Source organism: Pteropus alecto, unplaced genomic scaffold (assembly GCF_000325575.1).
Source record: "Pteropus alecto unplaced genomic scaffold, ASM32557v1 scaffold176, whole genome shotgun sequence".
Taxonomy (NCBI): Eukaryota; Metazoa; Chordata; class Mammalia; order Chiroptera; family Pteropodidae; genus Pteropus; species Pteropus alecto.
In genome coordinates, this window is record NW_006438644.1 from 422430 (window position 1) to 434582 (window position 12153).

At 36.7% G+C, this 12153-nt stretch overlaps 1 protein-coding gene across 2 annotated transcripts in view; it reads left to right on the top strand.

The window, feature by feature from the left end:
* Positions 1-12153, top strand: part of LOC102879508 (nesprin-1) — a 140148-nt gene that overhangs the window by 30704 nt on the left and 97291 nt on the right. For both annotated transcript variants that reach the window (XM_025049476.1, XM_025049477.1), the window contains 5 exons: positions 2358-2514; positions 4557-4688; positions 4897-5052; positions 5186-5395; positions 10023-10124. In XM_025049476.1, the coding sequence (XP_024905244.1) occupies positions 2358-2514; positions 4557-4688; positions 4897-5052; positions 5186-5395; positions 10023-10124 (757 nt within the window). The remainder of the gene's footprint in view (positions 1-2357; positions 2515-4556; positions 4689-4896; positions 5053-5185; positions 5396-10022; positions 10125-12153) is intronic.

Genomic DNA, 12153 nt, shown 5'->3' on the forward strand with positions numbered 1-12153 from the left:
TCCTGAATATTTTTGCCGAACTCTGATATATTTTTTTTAAACAAAGAACCCATCCACACACTGGGACCTCATCATATGCATAGTCACAAAAATAAGCGGAGTGCCTCTTCTGCAGCTTTCTTACCATGATTTTTTTGTTTCTTTCTTTGGCCCTTAGCTCTGGAAAGGACCCAGATAAAAGGCAAAAAACTATAAGTTGCTCTTCCAAGTATAAAAATATTTTAAAGAGAAATTTGCCATGTGATAGTGACATTCTGTACAAGGTTCACTTTAAAGATTCTTACAAATTCTTTAATTTTTATACAAATTCTTTGGAAAAGTCACCTTTAATACTAGTTCATTACAGTTCAAGCCACTGGGTAAATATACCAAGCAAACAAACAACCATAAATTCAGCAAAATCCAGAAGCCGAAAGAAAAAAATATGCATTATATATATTTAAATAAAATATTATATATTTATTTTAAAGAACATAATAACATTACTATGAGAAAAACCTTATATTCAGCCTTTAATTTATTAATTGATTTTCTAAGACTATCAATTGTGAATTGGTTTATGTGAGAAAACCTTGGTGAGAGAGGCATGACCTACTTCAAAGGTACAAATGTAATATATAAATAGGGACTATGTGACATATCAGCGGATTGATGACGGGGCTCCTTCCAAGATTACTAAGAAAACTCCTTCCAAGAATTTTAAAAGATTGTTTAAAGAAATTGCTACAAATATCAAGGAAAGAAGAATATTTTTCATGAGAAATGAAAAGCTACGGTCTAATTTAAGACTGATTTGCTGGTAATATTTTGTACATGTCAATGATGAAATATAAGAATATAGATAGTAAATATCTCCTGGTTTGAAATTGTTTTACGAACATAAATGAATTAAAAGTGATGAACTATACAGTCCACCATCACAAAAGATAGCACAATAAAGGTATTTAATTTCACAAATACTTTAAGACTTTTTTTTTTTTAATTTTAAAAGATTGTTTAAAAACACACAGAAAAGTCCAGAGACTAATATAATAAATGAACTGGAGGTATCAATTTTATTTTGGCATTTTTTCACTCAACATTACTTTTTTAGATCAATTCGTATTGATACACAGAGATCTAGTTCTTTCATTGTAACTGCTTAACAGTATCTTATCTTGTGAACATAATTTATTCACTCATTTCCTTATTAATGGGTATTTACATCATTGCCATTTCTTTTTTTGCTATTACTAGCATTGTTGAACTTAACCTTCTTACATGTCTCTAACTGCATGAGTGGGACAGATTCTTTAAGTTATATCCTAGAAGTATAATTCCTGTATCATAGGCTTGTAGATAACATTTTTTAAGGCTTAACATCAACAGACTTATCTTAAAAAAAAAGAGAAAAAAAACTATCGTATTCAATTATTCTGAGAAGAATTGGCTTTGGGGTGGTGCCTAGTATTATCCTGACAATGAACTTGTAATTTTTTTCTATTTGATCAAAAGTTCCTGTCAAAATAATAATTACTGTCTAATGTGCCTTTCAGATGTCATCATTCTAGTTAGGACTTCAAAACTCCTGCCGAATTAGGAGCTATTAGAACTCAGGTCCCCTAGATTCTTTTCATTAACATTATCATTATCATCAGGCTCCAATTACTGACTGTCTGTTATTTGCCAAATAGGGTTATCGGCATCGTGCATATCTTCTCTTTAATTCTCATAATTCTGCAAAATAGATCCACTATCATTATAAAGATGAGAAAATTGAGGCTTAAAGAAACGAAGCAAATTATTCAAAGTCAACACATATAATGGGCTGGAGCCAGGAATTCAAACTCAGATCTGTCTCACCCCACAGGCCATAGTCTTTCTCGGCTGTTACACTGTGTCTGCCTTTAAGAGTGATGTGCAGCCACTTTCTTCCATGTTTCCTATTCCTATTCCTTGTCCTGAAAACTGATCTGTAGTTTTTTTTTTGTTTCTTTGTTTTGGTTTGGGTTGGTTTGGTTTTTGACTCGAGGTAAAGACTCTCGATAGACTAAGTAGCATTTTTACTGGTTTTGGATTCATTCGTGGGCTATTTGTCAAAGTCCACACACTTTCTGATTCTAAAAGTTACAATTATTTATATCTCAAATACTGAGCTATTGTCAGTGTATGTTTTTAAGTATTATTGTGCTCATGGTTCAGTTATGAGTAAGAATATATTCGTTTTATGTTTAGTCTCAAATTTTGTACTTTAATTTATATTTTAAAGTGTAAACTAATGACTGAAATAATCTGGTTCTAATTTTAGAGACCAGATCTAGTACCTAGAACTTACCACTTTTTTGCACACATTGTAAACTTATTTATTTTTCTAATAGCGAAAAACCTGATGTGTTATCCCAGGAGTTGGGGATGGAAGGGGAGAAATCGCCTGCTGAAGACCAGATGAGAATGAAGTGGGAAAGCCTACATCAAGAATTTAGTACAAAGCAGAAACTACTACAGAATGTTCTGGAACAGGAACAAGAACAAGTGGTATCAAACATTTTACTTTTCTATATTAACTCATATAAAAGATGTACAACCTTGCTGAGAGAATATAACTGTACAATCATCTACATTTTTATCAATTCCAAAATAAGACATGAAACAAATGATTTATCCTGCATTTTTCTTAACAACAAGCCTGTTTCCCCTAACAATTATAAATTTATGTGTGAAAATTTGATTTCTGGATATTGTTTTCCTTGGGGATAATTAGTATTTGGTTACTCATTAGCCTATCATTAAATTTTAAGTGGCCTCCATTTTTTCACAACTTTAAAAATTATGGATGTAAATCGAAGATGATGTATCTAGGACAAAAGAAATCTCAAAAATCTAGAATTAAATTGTCATGTTATCTTATTTTTCATCACAACTTCCAGTATTTAATAGTTTCAGAAGCATTTCCTAATGAGAAATGTTGGGATCTCGGGGGGTCTAAAAGGAAGAGGAAGCCAGTGATCAGCTAGAACTGTCATCTGCAGTCTGGGTCCTGAGATGGGCAGGTGCTGTGTGATGCTGGACTTGGTTCCATCCAGCAAGTCAAATCCAGTGGAATTGAATATAGCAACAGAATGTCCCAGGGAGACAATTGCCATTAGTTCACTCTGAGCAGAAGCCAGAGGGTCAGATGAATCGACCCCTTGGAGAGCTAGTGAGTGAGGCCAGGAACCCAGGCAAGCCTGTGATGCTCACCACAGCTATGGCCCAAGCAGGATTTTGAAGATGGAAACCTAGTCCTGGGTCCTGAGCCCGCAGTGCTCACCTGGAGCATTTCATAACAGACATTTTATCAGAGTAAATTCTAGAACTTCCCTTTGGAAGCTGCTGTTCTCATGGCTCTGGGCAGGATTAGCTGAGGGGCTGGGAGAGGCTAAACCTCAGATGAAGGGCATCAGTCAGTGCAGAGCATCTGAGGAGGACAGGCAGGAGCTGACAGAGCAGGTGCTGTGAAGCAGGTACAATTGCCAGGATGGCCTGAAAGGAGGCGGTCTAAAGGTCGTAACGTGGCCCCTCATCTATGGGGAACCTCGTCTAAGTCCCTCCAGAGCCATTCATTTCTACCTCATTTTGCTAAATCTTGTGGCATGCCACGCTTTCTCACTCTCCTTCTCTGCTGAAGTGCCTTCTTGGCCGCTGTCCACAGGAATAGTCCCAGCTCTGGCCCTGGGGAGTATAAAGCTCCATTTCCAGAGGCAGTCGTCCCAGATGAGTGGTGCCCTATATGTTTGCATGGACCTCCTGCCTATGTTTGAATGAAGCCTTCTTCACACCCCTGATCAAACGTCTGAATTCTTTGATTTCTGCTTCAGACGTAGCCCTCCTGGACTCGATTGCTATCTCACCTTCGTGTTATAGTATTTCCCGATTCCTTTGACTGGGGGGATATTTTCAGCCCTAAATCAGGGAGTGCAGTCTTTTCTGACTGTCTTATTCAGATAAATCTGGGATATTTCTGGTAATATTCCACGCTTATTATTCTCCATTCATTAAGTGTGTTATTCAATGTGCCCAATCCCTGGATTCCACCTATACTCCATTCACCTGGAAGCACCTGTGATTCATCCAGCACTGCAGACTTACCGGACGTCTCGTCCACCACCTGCTCTAAGCTCAGAGAGCCACTTCTTCTCTCTGTCAGTGCCGTGCTCACACCCTGGCATCCTCCATGGGACTTACAGGGAAAACCTCCTCCTGCAGCCACTGACATTCTCACACGAGATACCTGGACTGTTAAAGTTGAGGTTCATGTTCATGTCTCATTTCCCCATGGAGTTAGAAATGGAAAGCATTGACTGTTCTTTATTTTATGACATTTGATGAGTAATTTCTTTCAAGAATCATTGGTCATTTGTACACAGTGCCTCTTAAGCTGTTTCCTTCTCTTCGGTGTGAGGAAGGGAGAAAAGACAGGGAAGAGGTTTTCCTAAGGCCAGAAGATCCAGCATCCGCTTCGATGTGAGCAATTCTAAATGAAAACACCCGGATGTAGTGCACACTGTCTTAACTCAGCTGCCCGTGTGTTTCTCCAGCTTTACAGCAGGCCCAGTCGGCTCCTGTCTGGTGTGCCACTGTACAAAGGGGAAGGGCAGACCCAAGACAAATCTGCAGTGACTTCTTTGCTGGATGGATTGAACCAGGCCTTTGAGGAAGTTTCCTCCCAGGTAGGGCTGTGCTCCTGGTTTGCTCACAGACCTTGACCTCCATAAAGTTGTTCCACCCTGGGCATGAACCGTTGAGACCCGACCCTAGTAAACAGCCCCGAGACGGCATCACCTGTTGGTTCCCAGAGTCTCCTCCTGATACTTTTCTTTGATTTCTCAAAACACTGGAATTAATTACTGTCCCCGCCCTCCTTTTTTTTTCCCCCAGGGTGGAGGGACAAAGAAGCAGAACATTCACTTGGAACAGAAGTTATACGATGGGGTCTCGGCCACCTCTACTTGGTTGGATGATGTCGAGGAACGTTTATTTGTTGCCACAGCACTTTTACCGGAAGAAACAGAAACTTGTCTCTTCAACCAAGAGGTAAGTTTGGCAGCTTGTGCCTGGGAGTGTATGACATTACAAAGCACTTGACTCTCTATGAGGAAAAGACTTGATTTGTAGGTAAGTTGAGGGTGCTAACCATTGAAATGTCCTTCTCCTTTATCAAACCTAGACTCTTGCCAAAGATATTAAGGAAATGTCTGAAGAAATGGATAAGAACAAGAACTTGTTTTCCCAAGCATTTCCAGAGAATGGTGATAACCGTGATGTTATTGAAGACACTTTGGGATGTCTTTTGGGAAGGTTATCCTTGCTAGACTCAGTAGTGAATCAGCGATGTCATCAGATGAAGGAAAGACTGCAGCAAATACTAAATTTCCAGGTAAATCATTATTGAGATGTTTGACCATTCCCCAGCTATGTTCAGTCATAAGCAGGCTGTCTTATTGAGGTATGATCTAGACCTATTTTTATTTTTCAAATGTGCCATGAAGAGCAAGAACACTACAGAAAAGTAAGGGAATTGAACCCGAGGATCAGAAAACTAAGAGTTTTATGCTCCTAGAAATGGAGGGTTGAGAAAACGAGCCAAACAAACTAAGGGCTGAAGAGAACTTTAAATTCAACCACACATTTATATTATTATAATTTAAGGCACATTATATTATAAGTTATGGCACATTATAATTACAATTCCCCATTGATAATAGTGGAGTTTAAAACATATGATCAGAGAAACGTGGAGGAAGGGCTATTGACACAGAATGAACCCTAGACGTCAGTATCCAGATCCATCGAAAGTGACTATGGCCTCATATCCCACCCATTTTAAAATACATTATATTACTTTCCAATCCAGCTCCTCAGACTTACTGACTTTTAGCCAGATTGGAGTTCTGTCACCACCTGAATAATCGTGTGCTTATAGAACTTTTCCAATGACTGTGAACTTCAACTAATGCAAAAGCTGCTGAGAAACTTTTAGTGTTGATTCTCATTCCTAATAAAAAGAACCCTTTAGGCATACTTAAGTTTTAATTGAATTTTATTTTAACAAACATAGAAGGTTTATAAAATAGATACATGTCATTAAGGCCAAGAATTTGATGTAAAAATTTTGAGTTGCAAATAAAATACTGTAAAATGCTAAATAAATGGGGCATTATCCAGGAAACACTGAATATTCTAGATATTTATCTAGAGGGACAAATTACCACTGCCTTCCAGTAGTCTATGTTCTTAAAACTACAATGTAAAATCATCACGAATATTTGTATATCATTTTTTATTCACAAAAATTTTTCACATGTATTTTTGTCTTTAATCTTCACACCGTCCCTATCAGCTAAGCATTGTCCTAATACTTATTTTGCAAAGTCAGAAGAGCAAAAATTAAGAATAGTGTTTGAAAGCAAACCCTCCTGTGTTCAAATTCTGGCTTTGTCACCTACTGCTGCATAATCTTAGCTGCTTCTCTGAGCCTTAGTGTCCGCAACTATTAAATCATACTCGTAATAATTGCCTCAAAGTGTTTTGTGAGGATAAATGAGTTAAAATGTGTAAAATACTTTGAACAGTGTCTTAAACATAGTAAACACTCGGCAAGTTTTGTTATTATTGTTGTTGGTATTAATAGTAGTATTTATTATAATAGATTAGGATCTGAAATGAATGGAAAGATTCAGTTACATCTCTGAGGTTATTATTGAACCATCAAGAGCTAAAGCCAGAATTTGACTTAGATTGTCTTTATATTTTATATCATTGGGCTGATGGAAGGAGGTCTGGCGAATAATCAACCTATTCAAGATATATTTTGAAGGCAGAATCAATAGGAGAGCACTGATCATTCGTTGTTGGTTTGGATATGGGGAATGGTGGAAAGGGGTCAGCTGAGGAGCTCCAGGGACTCTGACTTGAGCATCTGGGGGTGTTGACTGACAGAGAAGACTGGTGGATAGCGATGCCTTTGACCACCGGGCAAGACCAGGTCACTAGCCATACCATTTTTGGCTGGGCAAAGAAATGGGGTAGAATTAAGGTATCGGGTGAATAGTCACTGCAGACATTTGTGTTTGCAAGTCTGTGGCCTGAGAAGTGACTTGAACTGGATATCTGCATTTCACTTGTTGAAGGACTGAGCATTTCACTGGGAGTCAGGAAAAGCTGGGGTTGGTTACTTGGGTATTTTGTTTGGGGCGCAAGATCTGATTGCATGTACATGTATATACAGTATGTCTAAAATCAGCAAAACTGTTGAATAACTTATGGGAATGATTTCATTACTCTGAAATTCATCTTGCATAAAATAATGCACTGAGTTTTAGCAGCAGTCTAGTCTATCAGCCATGAATAAAGTTGAAAGTGCAACTGTGTTTATCACTCAGAGGCACATTTCTCTTTTTCAAATTGCCTTTACTATGTTAGTATCTTTGGTACATTAAAATTTGATTGGTTATTAGAGTTGGCGAGGGTAAAATGTGAACTAAGCATGAATATTCTGGAAATTATTTTATGTAGAGGACCAAGAGTAGAACATGTAATCGTGAAATTTCTCTTTAAATTTCTCTTTCTGTTTTTCTTTTGCCAACAAGTTTTTATGTGTCGGTGGCCAGCTCATGAACAAAAACACATTTTTAAATGTTTGTGTTCTAATTAAATTGAGAGAAAAGTTTCAATGTTAATGTAATTAAAGGTCAAGTCACAAACCACTTAATTTTACGTTGCACCAAGCACCTGGCGTGCTGTCAGTGCTCAATAGCTATTGGAATAATATGCCTTTATTTTCTATTTACCTTGGAGTATTACCTTTTGCCAGACTGCTACTATCCTATACTCAACAGATGATCTGGAAGAATGCATAGATATTATATAGATGTATATTATCTATACTGGAATCACAAGTTAATTATCAACTATTATATATTTTTAAAGATTTTACCCAAACACTTAACCCCAAATAAATTTTCTGGACATTTTTATAGTTGAGCATTTTAAGTTATTTTAAAAATGAAAAAAAAAAAAATGAAAAAATTCCTTACTAAGTGAGATAGGCAGCACAAATGATTTTAAATCTTGAAACTTTCTGTGGACCTGTTTCACAAACAGCTGGAATCCTGCCTCTTTATGGTCTACAAATATTTCCAGTGACTATAAGAAATAAAATTACAATGTCTGTTATGTGTGTGATGAATAGATACCTTTATGGTCCTGCTTTCTCACAAGTGTAGTAATAAAAAATAATTAAAGCCTTCGGGCCCCATTCGTAAGACGGCAATGTCTATTATGTGCATGATGAATAGATACCTTTACGGTCCTGCTTTATCACAAGAGTAGTAATAAATAATTAAAGCCTTCGGGCCCCATTCGTAAGACGCTACCAACATCCATGTGATTGTTAGCACCTCTTACAGTCTTTTATTTAGTAATTTTTAAATCAGTCATGTTCTCTACTTTACTGTCTTCTTGACAGGTCTCTTCCAGTAATTAATGTGGCTTCGAGAAGTATGAACTGGTTTCTGTTACTCTGAATAGAATATAATTAAGATAGAAAACATGCTGTTAAAAATGTAAAGATGATATACAGAAAATATATGCACACTTTTTATTTCTAACTCGTTACGTTATTTACATTTATCTACTCATTCAGATTAACCGAAGAAATGTCATTCTAAATATAAGTAAATAGTAGAGATTTTATTTCTTTTGAATCTTTTCAAATGAATGGAAAACATCCTTTGTATGCATACGAATACATGTCACCGTTCTAATGCCCCGCATGGCCTCACCCTGCACACAGTTGAATAATACAAACGTTATCATGACTCATAAGCGAAACCCTGTTTCTGCCACTATTTTTCAGTGCTATAAGCCTAGTTGCAAACTAAAGAGGAAATTATAATTACAGGTTATGGTCAGTGACATTTATGGCCTCTTTGGATCATATTCCCTTTTTTCTAATTTTCATGTTCAGCACCATTTTTTTTTTTTAATTTCACTGTATAAGCCACGCGCTATTTTGCTTTTTAGCCTTGCATTTGGTGTGATAATGTTCCCCCACAACCTTAAATGTGTTTTCTCTCCCTTGGTGTGATTATCCTTCTCATGAGGCTGTCAGAGTGTCTGCATCTTGGGGACGTGCGCTCGCATGCGATCGGCCCCACCGTGAAGAGGGTGGGATGAGTCCAGCTTCACCCTGAGTTGGACGAGCAGCCCATCATATACATTTGCCGACCAATAAGAAATCGAGCTGTGTTGCTGATATTTTAGGGAGGGGAATTAAAAATTGTATCATTCGAATTTTGTTCTAGTTCATTATTCTCTTTAGAATTGAGTACCAAAATTCTGATAGTTATCTCCTTTTTGTACAAATTTAACGCAGTATAAATATTTTTGGACTATTTAGTGAGTAATGTTTATGAGCAAAAGGCTTTGCCTAGCTCTTTTTGTGTTGTTTATTAATATGTCTTTGGTTGTCATGAACAACAGTTGTTTTATAAACTTCTAGATGGCTTTTTATAAGCTTGTGCAAATTCTTTGAAAATAGGAGGAAGCAGGAAGTGAGGGAAAGAAGGAAGGAGACAAGAGAGGAAAAAAGGAATCATATTATTCTTAGAAATCTGTTTTTTTCCCAAATCAGAATAACATCTATAGGTTGTTTTCCTAGGTAGAAATCACTAGTGGAACATTCATGCTGTACTGTTTAAAAATGCACATTTATTTCAGACATAATAAGATTAGAGTGACCAGTATAGCTTTTTATTTGTATACCTCCTTTCCATTTGTATTGTATTGAAAATGGTTTGTGTATAACAGATTTTTCAAAAATTAATGTTAGCACTTAGATAAATTGTTATCCATTTCTTTTATCTTCTCATGAGACAGTATTATTTTTTTCTGGACTTAAATTTCTGCACTTGTATATTATTTTGAAAAATGTGTGTTATGTTTGCAACCATTTCAAACTCCCTGTTGCACATGTTAAGTCTTCCTATTTCTTTCCTCCCTAGAATGATCTGAAGGTGCTGTTTACATCACTGGCCGACAACAAATATATCATTCTGCAAAAACTGGCAAATGTGTTTGAAAAGCCTGTGGCAGAGCAAATAGAGGTATTTACAGCTGTCTTTCTTCCAGAAGAGCAAATGCATAGAGTGGATCTGATTTACTATGAAATGTCAAATATTTTATGAAAGATTAATGGCTTACTGTGGCATTTCTACTTATCATGTATTATGTTTTTAAGAGCCGGGTTTGAATAACTGGCCAGGTTACATTGACTTTGTCACTTACTTCTGCATGGAACTAGGAAATATGAGATATGACAAGGTGTCAGCAACAGATGCTGACCTGAAGAAGTTTGCCACCTAACGATGAGATTAGACATGAATGTCAGTGACCTACGATAGGAAGTCAAAGTGTCCTGGTGGCAGTACAGATGCAGCACTATGGATATTGAGAAGAGGGGTAGATTGCCACCAGCAGGGGTAGGGCCAGGGAGGATTTTGTAAAGGGTAATTTGAACTTAGATTTTGAAAGGGACATTTGAACTTGACTTAGAAGTTTGGACACACAGAGACTGAGAAGAAAGGTACCCACGTAAAGAGAGCAGTGAGAACAGAGGCATACGTGTTAGGAGATTCAAAGCACTTCAGGAGAAAAGCAAGTAATCCTGTTTAGCCGAACTTAATAAATGAATGTGATTGCAAGAAGATAAGGCTGGATGAGGAAACTTGAGGCAGCTTGCAGGGCCTCTTGCGTGGAAGAGAATTAGACTTTATTCTGTAAATCATAGGTCTCTAAACTTTATTGATTGCATACCTCATTAGTTAAAAAAATAAGCCCACACCACAAATGTATAAATATTTTCTTATTTATAAATAATAAGCAGGTACTGTATTATAAAGCATACACAGAAACAGAAATGAAAATTAAAAATGAATGTGGTGGAATGTGAAAGAGAGATGTCGGGTTTCATCCTCATGGATTGTCTTACACAATTTGGAGACTTGTACTCACCTTGGCGACCACAGTCTGTGCAAAGTCACTGGGGATATTTGAGGGTGAGAATGAGTGTCAGTGCCCGATCCTGCTTCTGGATGGTTGACATGATAGTGACAGGGTCAGGACGCAGGACATCCATCATGAGGCTTCAGGGAGCTGAAGTGATAAGGAATGAGAATTCAAAATAGTGTAATGGCAGTGAAAACAGGGAGAAGAGAAGTGGGAAGGATGCTACATAGATTATCTCCTTTTTCACAAGCTAAGTAATTATGAAAAATGTGTGTTGTAATAAAACTTATAACCTAATTTCAGTAGACCTCTAAGGGTTCTATGTGTAGACTATAGAGAGTCACCCAAAATGTTTCTCTCTATATACATATCTATGTCTGTTGGTTGGTCTGTCTATCTATCATCTATCTATCTATCTATCCTATCTATCTATCTATCTATCTATCCATCTATCTATCTATCTATCTATCTATCTATCTATCTATCAATCTGTCTATCTATCTATCTATCTATCTATCTATCTATCTATCTATCTATCTATCTATCTATCTATCTATCTATCTTATTTATCTATCTATCTATTTACCTACCTACCTATCTGAGAGATCATCAAAAATAGTTTGCAAAATTCTCTGTGAATGTGTATTTCTCTTGACCATAATTTTATCTGCTTTTAAGAAAACCTAAATAAGAGACCCCTTATTTCCCTCCAATTAAAAACCATTTTTGTATGTCATATCTTTGACTTGAAAGGATATTTTTAATTTTTATTTTTTATTTTTAGCTTATAATGTACCTGATTCCAGAATAGATTTGAGCAGCCATAGTGGTGCTTTGCCTTGAGTTTCTAATGTGAAATATAGGATACCCACAATCGCAAGTTATATTTTTACTAATTATTGACTAATATAACTAAAGTAAATAACACACCACAGATAAAAGTAATTAACTAGATTATTTATTTAAATAAATGGAAAGCAACTTTAAAATGTGGTAATTCCATCCTTACCTTCCTTGGGTTAAAAAGGTAATAATTGCATCAGGTGTGGGGATGACACCCCTGAATATATTCACCTTTTGAGTTGTACCATTCTGATCTAGAGCAGACCTGTTGCTCCGTGAGCCTGG